Below are 21,700 nucleotides of genomic sequence, written 5' to 3'. Positions count from 1 at the left end.
ATGAAATAAAAGGTTGAATTCACTGACCACCTTTGACAGAGAGTTGATCAGTAAACATTGGCTATACCTAGTTGTATAATTAGGGCCCAATAAAAAGACATGGAACAAATAAACAAAAATCTTTTATTTTCATGACAAATACATTTTCTATTAAGGACTTTCAAAAGTAAAATAAATTGTAGTAAATATTTTTCCTGACTAGAGTTCCGCAGTGCATTTCGCAATTTCGACAAATACAAAACTAAGGACACATAACATAGATATTTTTGGATGACCAAGAATGTGTATGTTCAAGAGGTTCATACAGGTAAGAGCCAGTACAAACACAGAGGTGAAGTCAAAACAATTTCGCAACGGTTCATTATGGTCTACTTTATGACTTCTCCTTAGATGGAACATCATTCTGTATCTCCTGTGCCAGTCTCAGGTTCTGTGGTACCTTCTTTGGTGACATCCTTTAATTGGTCAGTGACATCTGAAGGTTCAGTAGGTGCCTCCTCCATTGGTTCCTCCACGGTCTCTATAGGATCCGGAGTGGGGTTTTCTTCCACTACTGGCAAATCCACCTGGTAGAAAACATCATTGATTAGAGTTATATTATACACACACACTATCTTTATGTAATAATATTTCAGCATGGCTTTTATACGTGCTATTTTGAGGGGAAGCTCAGTGACTGTAGATTATTCTGCTGGTTGTCAGTTGCAAGACACCAGTTGTGTCAATCTACACCTTTTCAAAACATTCCACATAAATACAACCAACTTCTGTAACGGCGACAAAAGGATGACAATAGTCTCGACTTACCTGTAAAGTGGTGTCTGCAGTTTCCTCTTGACAAGCGGGGGCCGTCTCTCCTTCCTCCATGGGCTCCTCTTCCTCTTTTTTACTTGGCAGATACTGCTGGAGTGCTGGCTCTGGATCTCTCAGCGGTACTGGAATAGGTTCTGCCCGTACTGGAGGGGTTGCAACAGGTGTGAAGGTTGCAACGGGTGTAATGGTTACATTGGCTGCGATGGTTGCAATGGGTGTCTCAACCTGTATGTAGTGAAAGAAGGGTGGTATAGAGAACAAAATCAAGTAAAAGACAGAGTTTAAACATGACAATTGTTAGTGACAGACATAGCCATCTGTTGTTTTTGTGCCCATTACCTGTCTCTCCAATACTACAGGCTGCATGGCCTCTGGTTCTGGCTGCTTGCTGTTGGCCTCCAGGACTGTCATGATGGAGGCGGGAATGTGGGCTTGCTGTAACAACAACCAGGGAAGGTTTTGTTATGAGAGACTGATAACATAAGGACACTGGATCAGTTTGATAAACAATAGACTTTCTTACACTGGTGCATTTCATTGGTATGAGCTTAAAATGTCTCCCACTAAAATAAAGAGATAACGTTAGCTAGCTACCTGGTGGGGGGTAAAAGAGTGTACGTGCTGTAGAAGAGGTTCCCTCATCTCCGGGCAGCGCTCAAACACACTGGTAAGCTGGGCTGGTGGGAGCTGCAGCAGCACGCTGTAGGACTGCGGCTTGGTCCTCTGGCAGCACTTCACAAAGCCCTCCCACACCTTAGGATACTTCCACACCTGCACAACAAACAGAGACACATATGTATATACAGTAGCAGTCAGAAGTTTGGACACACCTGCTCATTCAAGGGGTTCTCTTTATTTGTACTATTTTCTACATGGTAGACTAATAGTGAAGACATCAAAACTATGAAATCACACGTAAAAATAATGTAGTAACCCCAAAAAAGTGTTAAACAAATCTAAATATATAGCGTAGTCATTTACAACATTAACAATGTCCACTATATTTCTGACCAATTCTATGTTATTTTAATGGACAAAATATGCTTTTCTTTCAAAAACAAAGACACTTCTAAGTGACCCCAAACCTTTGAATAGTAGTATATAAAAGTTTGTGGTCACTTAGAAATGTCCTTGTTTTTGAAAGAAAAGCACATATTTTGTCCATTAAAATAACATCAAATTGATCAGAAATACAGTGTAGACATTGTTAATGTTGTAAATGACTATTGTAGCTACAAACGGCTGATTTTTAATGGAATATCTACATAGGCATACAGAGGCCCATTATCAGCAACCATCACTCCTGTGTTTCAATGGCACGTTGTGTTAGGTAATCCAAGTTTATCATTTTAAAAGGCTAATTGATCATTACAAAACCCTTTTGCAATTATGTTAGCACAGCTGAAAACTGTTGTCCTGATTAAAGAAGCAATAAAACTGTCTTTCTTTAGACTAGTTGAGTATCTGGAGCATCAGCATTTGTGGGTTTGATTACAGGCTCAAAAGGGCCAGAAACAAAGATCTTTCTTCTGAAAATCGGCAGTCTATTCTTGGTCTGAGAAATGAAGGCTATTCTATGTGAGAAATTGGCAAGAAACTGAAGATCTCATACAACGCTGTGTACTACTCCCTTCACAGAACAGGGCAAATGGGCTCTAACCAGAATAGAAAGAGGAGTGGGAGGCCCTGGTGCAGAACTGAGTAAAATGACAAGTACATTAGAGTGTCTAGTTTGAGAAACAGATGCCTCACAAGTCCTCAACTGGCAGCTTCATTAAATAGTACCCACAAAACACCAGTCTCAATGTCAACAGTTTAGAGGCGACTCCGGGATGCTGGCCTTCTAGGAAGAGTTGCAAAGCAAAAGCCATATCTCAGACTGGCCAATAAAAAATAAAAGATTACGGTGGGCAAAAGAACACAGACACTGGACAGAGGAACTCTGCCTAGAAGGCCAGCATCCTGGAGTCGCCTCTTCACTGTTGACGTTGAGACCGGTGTTTTGCGGGTACTATTTAATGAAGCTGCTAGTTGAGGACTTGTGAGGCATCTGTTTCTAAAACTAGACATTCTAATGTACTTGTCCTTTTGCTCAGTTGGGCACCGGGGCCTCCCACTCCTCTTTCTATTCTGGTTTGACCCAGTTTGCGATGTTCTGTGGAGGAAGTAGTACTCAGTGTTGTACAAGATCTTCAGTTTCCTGGCAATTTCTCAGATGGAATAGCCTTCATTTCCCAGAACAAGAATTGACTGACGAGTTTCAGAAGAATATTATTGGTTTCTGTCCATTTTGAGCCTGTAATCGAACCCACAAATGCTGATCAATTGATGTTATTCTAATGGACAATTATTTTAGCTTTTCTTGCAAAAACAAGGAAATTCTGAAGTCACCCCAAACTTTTGAACGGTAGTGTATAATAACATATAGCAGGTTACCGGCATCCTGTGTTCTTAAACAGCAAAGCCGTCAAATCAAGTCTGTGTCTAAATGTTGAGTGCCAAGCAACTGAATGCTCAGTGTAGGAGAAACACTCCTAGTTTACTGACCTGCTTGACAATGAGTCGGGACAGGATGTTCATAACGAAGCCTCCCAGGCGGGGGTACATGCTGAGGGACTGGATAACTGTTCTCATCAGCAGAATGGGGAGAGGACTCTGCTCCATCAGCTGCTGCATTACCACAGCCAGGACCTCTGACGTGTACACATTCTTCTCCCCAAAACACAGGTTGGTGGCTGCAGACATGGACACACAAATAATACACTTTGATCAACTCAGACATGGTCCAACAGAAAAATATCACTGGTGACAATGTGTAACAGTGTACCAGAGAAAACAAAACTGAATGGTTGTTAGGTAGAAGACAACTTACCTTTTATGATGGACTTCATGTCACACTTTGTTGAGTCAACATTGTGTAAAGAAATTAGAAGCTCGCCAGGGGTGAGAGGAGACATTGAGGAACTACCCTCGCCTAGTAACGAGAGATGACAAGTGTTATTACATGTCATTCACACTTGTGACATACAATCACTGTAAGATGTGATGGGATCTTACTATGCTGGGTGCCCAGGAGACGGTTGAAGACTTCCTTCACCACAATGGGGTTGAGCTTGATAAGCTTGGGAAGAGCCTGGGTCACCTCTTTCTGTACACAGAAACACAGCGAACTCTGTTTATGATATATCCTGATTGCCCAGTCACTTTAACCCCTACCCATATGTACACACTGTGTTACCTCAATCTCGTACCCCTGCACATTGACGAGGTACTGGTACTCCTTGTATATAGCTTTGTTATTGTTTCCATTGTTACCGTTTCCTTTTTTATTTAGCAAATACGTGTCTTACATTTTAATTCTGCATTGTTGGAACGGGCTTGTAAATAAGCATTTCACTGCAAAGTCCACACATGTTGTACTAGGCACAAGCGACCAATAAAATTTGATTTCATCAAATTAACACCGCTCCTGTTGTTTTAAATGTCACAGTTATCTCCCTATTGTAGCACTTTGAGAAAGACACCATTGTTTTTTTGAGGAACTTACCTTTTCCAGGCCGTTGATGACAGGAATTAGGAAACGAACATCGGGCACTCGTTTGTGATACAGGTCCCTCACTCTCTCTACCAACTCTGGTGACGGAGGCACTAAGGAAAGACAAGAGTCCATGTAGAAGCTGACATTCCCGTCTCATCTCCCTTTTGCCAAACACACAGACCATCTGCGAATAAGCTGGGCAGTGGAGTGAAATACACTTTACCTTTATCAGTGAGAATGTGCAGGCAGCGAGTGACCAGAGTCTCTGCTCCTTTAGGACAGTTTTCAACCAACAGCAGAAGCTGTGGAGACTTCATCCCCATTCCACGGATCTATTGGGCAGGGAGAAAACTCACGAACACACACTGGTAGACAAGCAAGCCAAACGGCAGAGAGGACCAAAGACTGGTGCAGGGAGAGTGAAAGGAATTAGACAAAACTAAAGAGAGTGGGTAAGAAGAAGGGGCTTACTGGCTGCTCTATCACTCGAAGCACACTGCGCTTGATGTCGGCAATGGCTTCAGTGTAGACAGAGGCCAGCTCATGAACCAGGCGGTGGTTGAGAGGCAGAAGGGACAGGTAGAGGTACAGGCACTGCCTCACTGTGTCCTCTGTCCAGGGGGAGGCCACCTCTGTGGGAGTGAGAGGGACAAACAATTGTTAGGTCAGTGGGGAAGAGAGAGACATTGCCGTGTGTGTATAAAAGTTAAACTGGAAGTCAAACCTGTATCCTTGTCAGCCCCAAAAAGTAACGACGGAGGGTTAGGGTGTACGAGGAGCTGCATGTAGTTCAGGGCAAACTTCTCAATATAGTCCCTCAGCTGGTCTTTCTCATACATCCGCTTTATGAAGGACAGTGCATTGGAGCGCACCTGGACAGAAAACAGTTAACGAAAGAAAAACACAAGCCAGCAGCAACAGAGACTCAGTTTTGTTCATTTTACTACGTTACCTTCTCCTTTTCATGTGAGCTGAGATCCAGAAGCACATGGAGATACTGGAACTGCCTTGAGGGCCGTTTTACAATCAGCTCTTTTAGAGTAGTCATGCCGAGGTACACCCGCGACTGAAACGCATTCAACCAGAAAGGAAATCACTAGTGGCATGATGACAGAGCCGGTACGTCTGTTGAATTATTTGCTCAAGTTTAAAAGACCAATCAAATGTCATTACCTCATCTTCACAGTACCGTCGTATTACTTCCAAAGCAGACTCTGTAATTAACGGAGCCTCCAGCACAATCTTTGTGAAAAGCCTAGGAGAAGGGATAGAAATGGATAGGAAAGTGGATTAGATAATTGCTATTTGACTGCGGAGCCCTTTAGCTGGTGTCCACAGAAGAACAACGTAACTGTCCTCACCCATCCCTCTGCTCGGGCTTCTCCTGCAGGCCGGACAGTAGAGTGAAGAGGCAGTGGTCGTAGCTGTCCAACAAGCCAGTGGGCTGCTGACTGAGGTATGTGTTATACTCCTGGTAGAGAAGAGAGAAGGCCAGGTCGCTCCTGGTCCTAATGTCCTCCAGAATGAACTCCAGGACATCATCCTTCATCATCCCCTCAAACTGAGTCACAAGTCTGGACAGCAGCTTCACGCGCACCTGCCAGGAAGAGCACATATATATTTATATTCCGGACTCAGACATCACTCGTTCTAATATTTCTAGATTTCTTCATTTGAAGCAGTACAACTAATTATACTGTACTTCACCTCCAGCCAGTTCACCACTTATTCAAAACCAGATTCTGTACTCAAAATAGGGAGACCAAGATCCTTTTCTGGGGCATTGATAACAAAAAAAAAACCTTGCTTCAGGTATCATACACATAAGTATGTGATCTTGTGTTTAATCTCACTGTAGTACCATACCATTCTAATATTTCTAGATTTTTTTTCATTTTTATTTGGGGGATTTGCATGCATTGTTAGATATTAATGCACGGTTGGAGCTAGGAACATAAGCATTTTGATACACCCACGATAACATCCGCAAAATGTGTACGAGGCCAATCAAATATGACATATGTCTACATCATAGACTTAAATAAGATGTTTGTCTCTTCCTATAGATGTTAGTTACTATGGAAATTGAGGCCTTTTATTACTTCTCTACTGGAGAGGAATAATGTTTTGAAACACTCACATGGGCCATCCCACTCTGTGCTATAGCTTTTTCTGAGTGCAGGATGCGCTTGACAGCCATGTTGGTCAACTTTTCAAGCTGGGTGTCTGTCAAAGGCTGGATCACATCAGCTAATCTGAACACTTTCCTCTTCCCACTTGTCCCAGGTGTTCTAAAAAAAATCAAATCAAATGAAACAGTCAGAATGGTTAAATGGCAGGGTACTGGGTTTGCTTTTATGTGTGATAGTTGTACTGCTTCAGACTCACTTGATCTGTGTGGAGGGGAGGATGGGCTCAGGCAGCCTCTTGACCTGGGGGGCTTCCCCCGTTTCAGTTTGGCTCTTATCTCCATAGCCTCCTCCAACCACAGAGATGGCTTGACCCATAACTGGTACTTTACGCTTGATGAGCAGGTCTTTGGAGGACTCCCCTATGCCTTCATCCATGCCCTCCTCCTTTCCAGCTTTCTCATCTCGTGCTTTGCACTGCTCCAGTCCTAAGGGATAGATTGGAGAAGATTTTATTAGAATTAAGAATTTGGAGAACAGATTTTCAGAAATGAAAATCAACATTTCCATGTTTGAAATCTGTGAATTGGGTGGCCCATTATGCTCAGTCATTTTGCTATCTTTATTTCATTGTTCTAGTTCCTTCTCCCTCTCCCTTTAACCTGGTCCAACTCCCGCTGCTGTCATCTGAGTGGCCATCATTCTGGCCAAGTGTTTGATTTGGGCATCTGTTCCTGCAGACTCCACTGGCGTGTATGTGGCCTGGAAGGACGCTGGCATGACATCAGGCAAGTACACCATGCTGATTAGAACCTGTATGTGGAAGAGGAACACAAACATGAGAATGGCCCTCACATCCTCCAGGTGTCAAAAATGAATAAATCACATTCTACCACAGCAGTTTACCAGATTGGCCACGTTCTCTGGGGAGAGCAGGGGGCGCAAGAACTCTGCAGTGAGGTCGATGGCTGACTGGACTACTGGCACAGAGGAGGGCTTGGAGATGGAAGGGGGGGCTGGCTCTTCTTTATCTTCATCATCTTCTATAAGAGCGGGCTCTGAAAGTAAGACAACATTAGATTACAGATCTAGCATATGGAACCGCAGGTTGATTCTGGATTTATGGGGTGTGGGAGTCAACTAGGTACTTCTAAAAAAGGTATCAGTCTGAATGGTAACCGGTGCAATATCTTCACAACTAACCAATCTTGAGCTTTTTGCCCTCTGTGTATGGCTCATGGCGGGGCCTTTTGCGCGGTTCACGTGGGGCTGGCGTGTGACGGGTTATTTCATTCTGGGACATCCCCAGGTCTAGGAGCAGAGTGCTGATTTGTCCCTGGAACTCCAGGCTGCAGGGGTGCTTGAGCACTGCCATCAGGTGTAACTTTAGATTCTTGCGTACACTGCTCACCTGAGACTTGGCCAGTGTTGGGGGTAGGTTGGCTACAAAAACAAGTGAAATATGATTTAAATTATACTGAACTTCACCTCCATCCAGTTCACTTACTCAAAATCAGATTCTGTACTCAAAATAGGAGACCAAGATCAATTTCTAGGGCATCGATAAAGAAAGAAAAATGTACTTTGCTTCAAGTATCATACACATAAGCTTGAGATCTTGTGTTTAATCTCACTGTAGTACCATACTGACCATGCAGAGTCTCATAAGCCTGGACCACTTCAGACATAAACATAGGCCTCTGTCGAGCCAGTGTGGCCAGGGAACCCAGGGCTGTGGTCAGGTTGATGCTGGAGATAGCAGGGTGGACCATGAACTTCAGAAGCTGCTCCAGCGCAGACTTGCCCTCCCCACACAGGGTATCTTAGGAAGACATTGCAGACACTGTGTAAGGTGAATCAAGACATGTAGAGACAGCAATGCTACATTTAAGCAATAAAGCACGAGGGGGTGTGGTATATGGCCAATATATCACAGCTAAGTGATGTTCTTATGCACGAAGCAATGCGGAGTGCCTGGATACAGCCCTTAGCTGTGGTATATTGGCCATATACCACAAACCCCAGAGGTGCCTTATTGCTATTATAAACTGGTTACCAACATAATTAGAGCAGTAAAAATAAATGTTTTGTCATACGGTCTGTTATAAATTGGGTGGTTTGAGCCCTGAATGATGATTGGCTGAAAGCCGTGGTATATCAGACCATATACCACAGGTATGACAAAAGTTATTTTTACTGCTATAATTACGTTGATAAATAGTTTATAATAGCAATGCGTCGAGGATAACAGCAGCCCTTAGCCGTGGTATATTGGCCATATACACCACACCACCTCAGGCCTTATTGCTTAAATATACCACGGCTGTCAGCCAATCAGCATTCAGGGCTCAAACCACCCAGTTTATAATCCTGCACAACACATTGGGGGAAAACTCAACTGAAAATGTATGTATGTAAAGCTTTAAAATGTCCCGGTAAAGAAAATCATCCCCTCTCACCGTAGCGGATATAGGCATGGTCTTTGGAGATTTTATCCAGGCTGATGTCTCCCTCTTGGCGCTTGGGAGTGTCAGAGTCTGACGTCCTCGGTGAAAGAGTGATGATGAGAGACTCTGTGAACTTGATAGCATGAGTGCGGACTCCATCATTGTCAACTTCCAGCATAGCCAGAACTTCCTCCTTCATCTGAGTCACCATGTCCCAGCATGCTTCCTGCATGTCTGACATGGTCTTGGAACGCACAAACCACTGGCATAGAAAACAAACAAGCCTCAGTACAGCAACACACATGGGTACATAATATGGGTTGAATGGGATAACAATGAGAAGGCATTGATTAATGAAAGTGTGTACCTGCAGCGCCACTTTGTAGAGCTGAGTGAGTGTGAGGATAGCCTTCTTCACCACATTGACACTTTCGTCCTTCAGCAGCATGTTCAGGTTGGCAATCAGTTTAAGCAGGAGCTCGTTGTCCCTCTTACTGTTAAGACAAAAACAACCCAAGTTAAAAATATCACATTTATTGAACAAGACTATCGTGAACTTGATATTCTAACAACTGTTCTACATTTGTGTGTGTGTGCGACTGATGAACACTTACCATGCTTCCTCAATGAAGCCAATGACAAACTTTCTTACTTCCATTGACTTATCTGTTTGAAAGGCTATGATCTCCTACAGACACAGGGTGACAATGAGAGACAGAGAGAGAACACATTTTACACTTAAACAATAAGGCCTGATGGGGTGTGGTATATAGCCAATATAACACAGCTAAGGGCTGTTCTTATTCACGACGCAACGCAGAGTGCCTGGATATAGCCTTTAGCCGTGGTATATTGGCCATATATCCCAAACTCCAGAGGTGCCTTATTGCTATTATAAACTGGTTATACGGTCTGATATACCACAGCTTTCAGCGAAATTAGCATTCAGAGCTCGAACCACCCAGTTTATAAAAGTGCTTTTACAACTGGTGTTAACCTAGCTCAGAAACGCTTAACTTTGTTATATTATATCAAGGCGGAGTTGGTCGCACGGTTTGCTAGCAACAACATTGCGTCACCATCAGTCAATACTTGTAAAATGACAATTCTGAAAAAGCTTAACTGTACCTATGTTTCTCCGCAGTCCTTTCGCAGGGTGCTGAAATTCCTACTTTTAATAAAAACTTATTGAATACAACCAATGACTTTTTCCTCATGTGTGACAACTCAGCGCGAGTGCACGTGCCAATTGAATCTCAGCTTACATGGTGTCAAGGCCACTACGTCTCCAGTTGAGCAACACAAATTAGGAAAAAGTCAGTGGTATTCGATAAAAGTTATACAAGACAAACATAGGTACAGGTAAGCATTTTCAGAATTGACATTTTTACAAGTATCGACAGATGGTTCAATGTTCTTCCTAGCAAATTGTGCAACCAGTTATCAAAACTCAACTCCGCCCTCAATACAAGAGAATGGAGCTGAGCGTTCCTCGGCTAGTGGTAACCAAAATACATCTATAACTACATACTTACATCTAAGAAATTGTCAAGTAAAGAGGGGTCCTTGTTGATGATCAATTCCTGGACCTGAATAATGAAAAGACACTTTTAAATATTATATATTTAAAAATATATTTTTTACCTTTATTTAACTAGGCAAGTCAGTTAAGAACATTCTTACATTCTAACCACTAGACTACCTACTCTAACCACTAGACTACCTGTCGCCCCATATATATTACAGGTCTGAAGAAAAGGGTAGAATGTATAGCCGTCCTAACATTCCTATCTGATCCCTTGAAGGAGCTTATTACTGATGGCCTTATACTGGCCTGCCAGAGAGCTGATCACAAACCTGTTTGAGAACCGTGAGTTTGCTGTCTGTAGCAATAAGAGCTGCTTGGTTCAGGAGATCAACAACCTGTGGGTTGAGAACAGACAATCAGGTACATATGTTGGAACTATCAAACATAGATAATTTGACGCGATTTTATTCAAATATGGACCAAATCATTCCAAGGTTTGTTCGGGGATACCTTTTCACTGGTGGTCATATCGACAATAGCCGTGTCCTCGTCTTCATTGAAAAACTGTGATGCCACACTGGTCCTCACACCAGCACTTTCTCCGTTATTTGAGGCCATCTTCTAAATATACACGGAAACAAAGTTAAATTAAATAATAACATTACATGAACTTACTAGTTAGTTACATGCGATGCAAAAATAAGTGCAAACCCTGGCGCACTTTGGTTAGAAACACAACGTTAGCCGGCTATGCTAGTTAGGTGACGGAAGTTAGCCGTCACCTGCCCTGCAAAATAACTTTACTGACAACAACAATTACAGCACAAAATGAGGAAAACACATTACCTTATTAGATCCTTTATTATTCATAAATTAAAATGAAATATTTGCACTGGTGTGACGAGTAACAAGGGCGCAACTTCGCTAATACACCGCCATATTTGGCGGAAGTACTAATAATGCAGCTGTGCAACAAAAGCTTCCATCGGCTGCAACAACAGTTGGGTGTTTTAAGTTCCCCTTTACGCATAACTAGATACATTTACCTAACAAATGGGCAAATATCTAGGATTTTAAACCCCTGAACCTATTATATACAGATGTTTTACTTATGTTTTTATGTGCAAAATTGTAGCCTATAGAAGGACACGTGAGGAAAATCCATACAACTTGTAAAGGGTTGCAAACTGTACATAAAAAAAACACTTGTCGGGATATTTACATTTAAAAAATACAGTACACCAAAGCCAACCCATTTCATCTGTCTGAACCATAGACCTAACATAATAACGCATCTATTTAATTGCTTGCAATAATTGTATTACGCTGTAACAAACAGCAACCCTTCCTCGCCCTCTGCTGCCTGTAGAGAGGCACAGCAACTGGAACACTGTTGTTCAAATATTACCTACAAGGCCTCTAGCCAATCACAGAGCAGACGGCAAGCGCTAACCTTTTCTGGCTACAACAGAATCGTCCATTTTGTTTCAGTTGAGTTGGTCGCTGCATGAATCAAGCAAGGAAATTATAAGAGTGAGAAAAGAGGTTAGTAATGTACGCTAGTGTATTTTGAATGTAAACTCGCATGATTTACAAATAGTAGCGACGCTAGCTATCATGCACATTTGTTTGTATGCAGCTAGCTAGCTATGACGTTTCAGAATCCGTTGTTTTGGTGTCCGACCTTAGGTGACTATCCTGTAAAAATGTGCCTAGTTGCTAATGCTAACTACCGGTAGTTGGTAAGCAATACCGGCGTAGCAAATACCGTAGTGAAGTCTATAATGTAACTAGGAACTAGCTAGTTTTATGAAAACTGTTGGCTTTGGACCTATGCGTTGTTTTGCCGGGGGTTTTATGTTTCTGTTAACAGGAGCGATGCTCATGTAAGATTTTGTAATGCAACGAAATGGCTACAGTAGCAAACATTGCCAATGCTAGACGTCTACTAAACTACATTCCTTGTCTGTAAACTAATTTCTTACAGATTGGAATTTCTGATCACTGAATAAGTTGCATGAAAGATGAGTGGAATCAATGTGAAGAAGCTCAAAGTCAATGAGCTGAAAGAGGAACTTCAGCAGCGAGGCCTGGATACTCGTGGGCTGAAGGCGGATCTTGTCATAAGGTTGCAATCAGCACTTGAGGCCGAGGCTGCAGGTGAAGAGGGCGGGCCACCGACTGCTGATGTTGGGGGGGATGAGGAACACGATATTGGCGCAGATGGCGACGACTACTCAGATGAAGGTAAACAAATATTTAGGGGTTTCTATGTGTATGTAGACAGTTGTACGATTTCATTGGTAGAGCCACGTTGACTGTTGTTCACAGATTTTCCGTTTTTAAATGGGGCTGGTACTGTTTGTTTCAACGTGACTAGTGGGCTGTCAATTGTAAACATGCGGATGAAACTGCTGTTATACCAAAGTTGTAAATCAAGCAGGTTGTGATACTGACACTATGTTTTCCATACTAGTTAAAGATGATGGGGAAGAAGACCAAGATGGTGAGGACGATGAAGTACAGTTTGTCCCGCAGGCTAAAGAAGAAAAGTTTAATGAGGAGAAAGGTGATGGTGAACATAGTGAAGATGAGCAGGAAGAAGACAGCCGGGATGGGGCACAGGAAGACAGCCGAGAAGGGGCACAGGTGTTAGAACCAGAGAGAGCAGAACCAGAGATGGAGGAACCAGAGCCACCACAACCAGAACCTGTGCAACCAGTACTTGTGCAATCAGAGCCACCACAACCAGAGGCTATGAAACCTGAATCAGTGCAACCTAAGCCAGTGGACCCAGCATCAATTGAGCCTGAAGCAAAGTGTGTGGAGATGTCTGAAATTAAGTCAGGTCAGTAATAACATAACTCAAATGAACAGATTAGTGCTTAGTATATTCTCTTAATTCACCCTGCTGCTCACGCTGTAATTATTGACAACATTGTCCTCTTTGGTGCAGATGAGTTTGTGATGAAAGCAGATTTGAAAAAAGAGGCAGATGAACCTCTGCAGCAGGAGCAGTTGAAGAAGGAGCCAAAGCAGCCAGAGGCACATCTTCCAGATGCTGCCAATGAATGCGAGGCCATGGAGGCTGAGCAGGTGAGCCAAGCAAAAACGGAGGATGACCGATGCAACCGTAAGAGGCCATACGATGAAGGCCGTGGCTATGGCTATTATGAACACCGAGAGGAAAGAAGGTAAGTGTGGGGGAACAGGTTTGAAAACTACTTCACTAAAGTGCCTTGAAAACATTCTTCTGAACTATAGCCCTAGCTTATGCTCCACGCTCTCGCGCACACAGGGCACGTTCTCCACAGCCCCCAGCAGAGGAAGAGGAAGAAGATTTTGATGACACTCTTGTGGCTATTGATACGTGTAAGTGAAAGTACTATGTTTGTTTTGTGATGGTAGTAGGATTTGTGTTGAATGGTTTATTGTGTGCATTAACAACATACAGTTGAAGTCGGAAGTTTACATACACTTAGGCCGGAGTCATTAAAACTTGTTTTTCAACCACTCCACAAATTTCTTGTTAACAAACTATAGTTTTGGCAAGTCGGTTAGGACATCTACTTTGTGCATGACACAAGTCATTTTTCCAACAATTGTTTACAGACAGATTATTTCACTTATATTTCACTGTATCACAATTCCAGTGGGTCAGAAGTTTACATACACTAAGTTGACTGTGCCTTTAAACAGCTTGGAAAATTCCAGAAAATTGTGTCGTGGCTTTTAGAAGCTTCTGATAGGCTAATTGACATCATTTGAGTCAATTGGAGGTGTACCTGTGGATGTATTTCATGGCCTACCTTCAAACTCAATGTCTCTTTGCTTGACATCATGGGAAAATCAAAAGAAATCAGCAAAGACCTCAGAAAAAATATTGTAGACCTCCACAAGTCTGGTTCATCCAAACGCCTGAAGGTACCACGTTCATCTGTACAAACAATAGTACGCAAGTATAAACACAATGGGACCACAGCAGTCATACCGCTCAGGAAGGAGACGTGTTCTGTCTCCTAGAGATTAAAGTACTTTGGTGCGAAAAGTGCAAATCAATCTCGGAACAACAGCAAAGGACCTTGTGAAGATGCTGGAGGAAACGGGTACAAAAGCATCTATATTGACAGTAAACGAGTCCTATATCGACATAACCTGAAAGGCCGTTCAGCAAGGAAGAAGCCACTGCTCCACAACCGCCATAAAAAGCCAGACTACGGTTTGCACATGGAGACAAAGATTACTTTTTGGAGAAATGTCCTCTGGTCCGATGAAACAAAAATAGAACTGTTTGGCCATAATGACCATCGTTCTGTTTGGAGGGAAAAGGGGGAGGTTTGCAAGCCAAAGAACACCATCCCAACCGTGAAGCACGGGGGTGGCAACATCATGTTGGGGGGGTGCTTTGCTGCAGGAGGGACTGGTGCACTTCACAAAATAGATGGCATCATGAGGAGGGAAATTTATGTGGATATATTGATGTAACATCTCAAGACGTCAGTCAGGAAGTTAAAGCTTGGTCGCAAATGGGTCTTCCAAATGGACAGTGACCCCAAGCATAAGGACAACAAAGTCAAGGTATTGGCGTGGCCATCACAAAGCCCTGACCTCTATAGAAAATGTGTTGGCAGAACTGAAAAGGCGTGTGCGAGCAAGGAGGCCTACAAACCTGCCTCCGTTACACCAACTGTCAGGAGGAATGGGCCAAAATTCACCCAACTTAGTGTGGGAAGCTTGTGGAAGGCTATCTGAAACGTTTGACCCAAGTTAAGCAATTTTAAGGCAATGCTATCAAATACTAATTGAGTGTATGTGAACTTTTGACCCACTGGGAATGTGATGAAAGAAATAAAAGCTGAAATAAATCTTTCTCTCTATTATTCTGACATTTCACATTGTTAAAATAAAGTGGTGATCCTAACTGACCTAAGACAGGGCATTTTTACTATGATTAAATGTCAGGAATTGTGAAAAACTGAGTTTAAATGTTTTTGGCTAAGGTGTATGTCAACTTCTGTCTTCAACTTTATTTACTTACTTTTGGGGGTATGGTTTTGTTTTTCACAGATAATTGCGATCTGCACTTCAAGGTATCACGTGACCGGTATAGTGGATACCCGCTCACCATCGAAGGTTTTGCATACCTGTGGTCAGGTGCACGAGCTTCCTATGGTGTCAACAAAGGGCAAGTCTGCTTTGAAATGAAGGTATTTCCTGTTTAAATTAAGTTGCATTTCACTTAGGTGCTTTGTAGATGGAATATTCAGGTTGTGTTTTCCGATTGAGGGGTCTCATCGGTTTGAGTAAATATGAATTTGGTGCATGTTTTGTTATCCAGATAAACGAGGAGATCTCTGTGAAGCACCTTCCCAGCAGTGAGCCTGATCCACATGTAGTGCGCATTGGCTGGTCCTTGGATACCTGCAACACCCAGCTCGGTCAGTTTGTGAAAATGCTTCTGTACTTGATTTTGGATTATCTCATTGTTATTGAATATTTTATGCGATTTGAAACTAACAAAAACTCATTGTTTTTTACTCTATACCAGGTGAAGAACATTTCTCTTATGGCTATGGAGGAACTGGCAAGAAATCTTCAAATTGTAAATTTGAGGATTACGGGGAAAAGTTTAGTGAAAATGATGTCCTTGGATGCTACATTGTAAGTATTTGTGATAGTACAGAAGATTCACTTAGATTCATCTGCCTAATAAAAGCTGAGTACTCAATAAGCCTAAATGTTTTCCTCTCCATGTCTGGTTCAGGACTTCGATAGCGGTGAGGAAGTGGAGATGGCCTTCTCAAAGAACGGCAAGTGGCTGGATGTGGCCTTCCGTGTGTCACGGGAGGAGTTAGCTAAACAGCCACTCTTTCCCCACGTTCTTGTGAAGAACTGTGCAATTGAATTTAACTTCGGCCAGAAAGAGGAGCCCTTCTTCCCCCTGCCTGAGGGATACACCTTCATTCAGAACGTCCCTCTGGAAAACAGGATACGGGGAACAGTTGGGCCTGCAACCAAGGCTGACTGTGAGGTGAGTGTCTGCTGTATTGGTTCATTGAGTGGATTGTTGATTTGGATCATAAGACTAGATTCCTTCTGTCGTCAGTAGCTGTGAGATGCCAGGACTAATTCCTCATGTTTGTCTCTTGTTTTTACCTCAGCTCTTGATGATGGTTGGCCTGCCTGCATCTGGGAAAACCACCTGGGCCTCAAAACACGCGACAGAGCACCCTGCAAAGAAATACAACATCCTCGGCACCAATGCCATAATGGAGAAGATGAAGGTCAGTTATCTTTGTTTGAACACAGAATCCTTCAGTTTTGGGCTTCAGTGTCAAGTTCTCCACTAACGTAATGAAAACCTCCACCCTCAGGTGATGGGACTGCGTCGTCAGAAGAACTATGCTGGTCGCTGGGATGTCCTGATCCAGCAGGCCACACAGTGTCTGAACAGGTTGATCCAGATTGCTGCCCGCAAGAAGCGTAACTACATCCTGGATCAGGTATCTACTTTCTGATTTCTCACCCCATTCTATGTTAATGTGCTCAACCTCCCGCCCACTGCTGTTCACTGATGCACATGTCCATTAATGCACTCTTTGATATACTGTCTCTAGTGTAGAAGCCTTGATCAACAACTCATGGAAGTTATCACACTTTTCATTGTCCTGAACATGCTGCTGAAATCATTATTTCTGTTTTCGCTTAAATGAAAGCAGTATTGACATTGTATGTTTTTACTCAATATTTTTTATTTCCTCTCTGTATGTCCTGTTGAAAAAGAGCTCTAAGCTGTACAAATAGTCCATGTCTATAATAAGATGTTGAAAAACAAGTAAACACTGCCGGGTGGTGAGTAAGAAATACACCTTCTGTTGTTCGTTAACTGTAAGATTAGTTCAAGTTCAAACTCACATCACCTTTGATGTAAGATAGCTGATTTATACATACAGACAGCATATGGAACTTTTGAATGTTGTATGTAAAATGAATAAAACATTAAGGTAAGTGAAAACTAACATGTTTGAATTTTCAGGGCGTTTGCTCAAGTTACTCAAGGTAGGTAAGGTCTTGGACATTCTTATGGATGCCATGGAAATAGTGAGTATTGACAGGTAGGTAGTGTATGTTGTTATTGTCATGACAGATGGACTATTGACAAACAGGTAAGTTCTGGTAAGTAAATAGGGGGACCCTGTTATTGTAGGCAAGATATTACACAGCTTTATAAACTATGAATTGTTCGTTTATTCAGCCAGTTACATTAAATCAATGACCGCACAGAGAATAGTTTGAAAAGCAGTACATTGATTGCCCTAAAAGGGTTTACCCGGAGACAATTCAATTGATTTTCCAGATGTTTTTCTTCTGTTAATTGTATGAAAGTGAATGTGAGCTCTGTGGAAGAAGCGATTAACGGGAACATGCATCTATTTGCTCAAGCTTGTAAGAGTGAGCTGTCAATATGGCAAAAATAGATTCAAAGATAGAACATATTTAAAGATTCTACTATTTTTTTTGTAATGTAGTATTTTGCATTTTAAGTAGCTAACGTTCTTAGCTCTTCATTGGAAATGTTGACCGGTTGAGAACTTGCGAGAATTAACCCAATAGATGACTAACATGGGTCCCCAAAGTTCTTTCTCACAGGAAATGCATTCCAGACACAACGGTAAGTTGTGAGAGACAACCATATGTAGTTCCAGAACAGTAAATATAGGCATGAAGGAAAAAAACTCTCACTTTCATCATTGCAGGAATCCAATTTCCCTCCTATGGAACGCAAAGCTGTAACAAAACCAGACAAGTGAACAATAATGAACAGCTTCTACTTCTTTCTTGTCAACTTTGCTAGACAAATGTATATGGATCAGCCCAGAGACGAAAAATGCGTCCTTTTGAAGGTTTTCAACGCAAGGCTATTGTAATTTGTCCCACGGACGAGGATTTAAAAGAGCGAACGTTAAAGCGAACTGATGAGGAAGGGAAGGATGTGCCCGATCATGCCGTATTAGAAATGAAAGGTAGGAATTCCATGGATAACAAAATTTAAAAAGACAATGCATTTCCTATGTATTTTTTTATTTTTTATTTTATGGAAACTTGGAAGATCCCAACCGTCCCCTTCCCCTCAGAGAGCTATTCCCACTTTCCCCCTATCATCCATCATTCTCTTATTTGAACCATTTCTGTCAAACTTCTCGTTCCTCTATTTAGCACTGCAAACTCAGGGTGACGTCCATTTCAAGTGTTGGTTTTGATTCTGACCCTTGAAGGATGAGATTTTAATAAGAGTATCAATTTAAATTTTAAACAAAACCATTGGCAGTGCAATTTCCATAACCAAGGGAGGAAATATTGAACATTTATCACTTAAGAACTGAGGACATACATACGTCCATAGGCTATGCTCCCATAGGCTATGCTTGTGATTTGCAGTTGCAAACTTTCCCCTATCTACATATCCATAACTCTCTTTAGTTTTGCTATTTTATTTTTCTCTATTTCCTTGTCCTCCCTAAACTGGAGCAAATTCTCCCCTGTCCCTTGAGGTAATGTTTTGCTCCAATTCTGGTGCAACTCCACTCTCTCCCCCACTTCCCTCTTTCCCTTTCTACCCCTTCCTATTATTGTCTATCAGATAGTAATAATGATTTTCTTTGTCTTTCGACGGCGCCGCTATACTCGTCCTGACAACGTCCAACCCCTGTGCTTCCTGTAGCCAACTTTGTGCTCCCAGAAGCTGGTGAGTTTCTTGACAACGTGACTTTCATCGAGCTTCAAAAAGAAGAGGCTGACACGCTGGTGAAGCAGTACAACGAGGAGGGCCGCAAAGCCGGCCCACCCCCTGACAAACGCTTCGACAACCGCCAGGGAGGTTTCCGTGGTCGCGATGCACCTTATCAGCGCTATGACAACCGTGGTGGCTCCCAAGGAGGAAGGGGAGGCTACCAGAGTCGTGGTGGACCCCAAGGTGGCAACTTCAGAGGAGGTGAGGAGCAAGGTTTATTTTTCTAAATTTGTGTTATGAGCCTACTTAACTTCCTGCCCTTTATACATGACAGGCTATAACCGTGGAGGCTACCAGCAGAACCGTTGGGGAGGCAACCGGGATGGCGCAGCAGGAGGGCAACATGGCTACAACCGCAACCAACAATCTGGAGGGAGCTACAATCAACACCGCCAGGGACAATATAACAAGGGAGCCACTGGCAGTTACAGCCAAGGACAGGTAAGCTGTCTTAATATATTGGTTACTTTGTTTTTTAAGGGGAGTCTTCACACATTTTTCAACTTCATATTCATCGTCTCCAGTACCACCCCAACATCAACATGTGAAAATGCTGTGTTTATGTTTTGTAGTAAAACGAATGACATCATCAACTAATTAGTAGGCAATGCCCACTCACAATTGGTCAAAGTCACACGACTCGCACTCATGATGTAAATGAAAACACTTGTCTTCCTATCTCTTTTTACAACAAAACATAGAAATGCACCATTGTCACACGTTGATGTTGGGGTGGTGCTGGAGACAATGAATATGAAGTTGCAAAATGTTGGTGTTTCCCTTTAATGGCATCTCCTTATATGTGGTTCTTCCTCTGTCAACACTTCACCAGTCTTTCCAACTTTCTGACATTGTATGTGTTAACTATAGCCACAGACATACAATCAGGGCTATAATCAAGGCTACAATCAAGGCAACTACAACCAAGGTTACAACTACGGCAGCTACAGCCAGTACCCAGGTTACAGCCAGAGCTATAGCCAAACTCCTGCTGCTCCTGCTGCCGCTGCTGCTGCTCCTGCCGCCACTGGACAGACCTACAGCCAGCAGCAGCAGAACTACAACCAGCAGTATCAACAGGTGACTAGCTAGTTTCTTATCAATGTTAACCTGTCACCGGTCTAAAACTCACCTCATAATGTCTTGCTCTCTTTCCCTCTGATCCAGTATGCACAGCAGTGGCAGCAGTATTACCAGAACCAGAGCCAATGGAATCAGTACTACAGCCAATACGGCAACTATGGCAACTACAGCCAGGGTTCTCAGGGCTCCCAGGGCACGCAGTAGGCCTACAGTAGTGCACTGATGAGACGGATCCATTCCCTGAGCAGCATTCCATTGCTTATCCTGCCTGCAGGCTACACCTGTCTTTTCGTCCTCATCTCCTTAATGATTAGTCTTCCCTTTCTTATAGCTAACATTTTCAAGGTTTTCTTTTCAGGGTCTAGTGGTTTTTCTCCCTGCCTTTCTGGTATAGGATTTATTTTTTCATGTCACGCCACAACATTAGCATTGTTTTTGCAGTAGGTCCTGCAACCATTTAGTAACATTAAGCTTATTTGTCTTGCCTGTTTGTAGACCCTGGCTATTTTAAATGAGCAACAGTGGTGTAGTTTAACATGCATATGTAGTACACTTTTCAGTGTTGTGCAGTGAATGTTTATTAGAGCTCATAAAAGGTAGCTGGGATTTGCATGTGTACATTTCAATGTGTTTTTAAGAGAGATGGAAGATTGTAGGAGAACATTTTGTTTTTGTTTTAATATTTTGCTGTTTACGTGTCATTTTTAGTTTTAGATGTTAGATCAAAGAACCATACATTTTAAAGAAATTGGTGTAGAGTCTGGACTAATTATATATATAAAAAAAAAAATGTATCTTCAACTGTTGAGGTTTTGATTTAATCCATTAATATTTTGCCCATATTTATTGAAATTAAAGTCTTGAAGACAAACATTTTGATTACTTTTTTCTATAACCTGTATAAAGAGAGCTTGTAAAACAACATTTACCAAAATGTATTGTTTCACACCATTTAAAACGTTCTGTAACAGTGGTGGTCATCTATTGTCCCTCCAACTTGTTTTTCCAATCTTTGTGATCATTAACTAGTTTCATGTGTGGTTGTAAAACTTTTTTATACCATATACCATGTATGTAAAACAGTATCTGCATGTGGTTCTGTGTTAAATCAAAACTTACTCTTTTTGTATTTGAGAATAAAATCTGAAGACTTTGTCTCTAGTTTATATTATTTTTTCTGTCTTGTTTCTTGATTACTGGTCACAAGTTGATTTTAATTATGGATCATTATAAGACATACATAGCTATAACAACAGATACGGTTAATTAACCCCTTTCGGCTGTGGCTATAACCTTTGAAACCTGTTTTAAGGGCACAGTGTAAAGGAGTAAAACATATATTGCAAAATAACACCTTTAGGTAACTGATAT

General features: G+C 42.1%; 2 protein-coding genes across 3 annotated transcripts; one reads left to right on the top strand and one right to left on the bottom strand.

Annotated features, from left to right (window-relative positions):
- Window positions 1–109: 109 nt before the first annotated feature.
- sympk (symplekin) lies at window positions 110–11,487 on the bottom strand. 2 transcript variants are annotated; one of them, XM_021591323.3, is made up of 27 exons: window positions 11,302–11,487; window positions 10,966–11,076; window positions 10,785–10,850; window positions 10,463–10,516; window positions 9,542–9,615; window positions 9,295–9,421; window positions 8,940–9,189; window positions 8,132–8,302; window positions 7,684–7,923; window positions 7,387–7,538; window positions 7,143–7,293; window positions 6,740–6,968; window positions 6,492–6,642; window positions 5,713–5,948; window positions 5,525–5,606; window positions 5,304–5,417; window positions 5,076–5,223; window positions 4,823–4,983; window positions 4,575–4,683; window positions 4,361–4,461; window positions 3,871–3,961; window positions 3,686–3,787; window positions 3,361–3,548; window positions 1,408–1,584; window positions 1,153–1,248; window positions 808–1,038; window positions 110–566 (listed from the first exon to the last, which is right to left on the bottom strand). In XM_021591323.3, the coding sequence occupies exons 1-27, from the start codon at window positions 11,323–11,325 to the stop codon at window positions 399–401; spliced, it is 3,804 nt and encodes a 1,267-aa protein (XP_021446998.2). In that variant the 5' UTR covers window positions 11,326–11,487; the 3' UTR covers window positions 110–398. The 2 variants fall into 2 exon arrangements, with proteins under 2 accessions (XP_021446998.2, XP_021446999.2); XM_021591324.3 differs by having other exon boundaries at window positions 10,966–11,073; window positions 11,302–11,467.
- Window positions 11,488–11,816: 329 nt separating this feature from the next.
- Window positions 11,817–21,500, top strand: hnrnpul1l (heterogeneous nuclear ribonucleoprotein U-like 1 like). Its single transcript, XM_021591325.3, has 16 exons — window positions 11,817–12,000; window positions 12,443–12,702; window positions 12,932–13,303; window positions 13,412–13,649; window positions 13,754–13,827; window positions 15,523–15,662; window positions 15,794–15,893; window positions 16,004–16,116; window positions 16,220–16,486; window positions 16,617–16,739; window positions 16,830–16,958; window positions 18,311–18,479; window positions 19,178–19,447; window positions 19,521–19,687; window positions 20,117–20,326; window positions 20,414–21,500. The coding sequence occupies exons 2-16, from the start codon at window positions 12,480–12,482 to the stop codon at window positions 20,531–20,533; spliced, it is 2,715 nt and encodes a 904-aa protein (XP_021447000.2). The 5' UTR covers window positions 11,817–12,000; window positions 12,443–12,479; the 3' UTR covers window positions 20,534–21,500.
- Window positions 21,501–21,700: the final 200 nt, after the last annotated feature.

Source organism: Oncorhynchus mykiss, chromosome 29, assembly GCF_057628025.1.
Source record: "Oncorhynchus mykiss isolate SJ-2025 chromosome 29, ASM5762802v1, whole genome shotgun sequence".
Taxonomy (NCBI): domain Eukaryota; kingdom Metazoa; phylum Chordata; class Actinopteri; order Salmoniformes; family Salmonidae; genus Oncorhynchus; species Oncorhynchus mykiss.
The sequence above is the reverse complement of the archived record's forward strand: the minus strand, read 5'-3'. Positions and strand labels throughout refer to the sequence as shown.

Bases quoted from the DNA above. Each gene is read 5' to 3' on its own strand.
- sympk (XM_021591323.3), bottom strand. From the start codon at position 11,325: ATGAATAATAAAGGATCTAATAAG. The intron at 9,190-9,294 runs GTACACACTTTC...TTTCTATGCCAG, and splicing joins TCTACAAAGTGGCGCTGCAG to TGGTTTGTGCGTTCCAAGAC. The intron at 4,684-4,822 runs GTAAGCCCCTTC...CCTGCCCAATAG, and splicing joins TTCGAGTGATAGAGCAGCCA to ATCCGTGGAATGGGGATGAA.
- hnrnpul1l (XM_021591325.3), top strand. From the start codon at position 12,480: ATGAGTGGAATCAATGTGAAGAAGCTCAAAGTCAATGAGCTGAAAGAG. The intron at 15,894-16,003 runs GTCAGTTTGTGA...ACTCTATACCAG, and splicing joins TACCTGCAACACCCAGCTCG to GTGAAGAACATTTCTCTTAT. The intron at 16,117-16,219 runs GTAAGTATTTGT...TGTCTGGTTCAG, and splicing joins ATGTCCTTGGATGCTACATT to GACTTCGATAGCGGTGAGGA.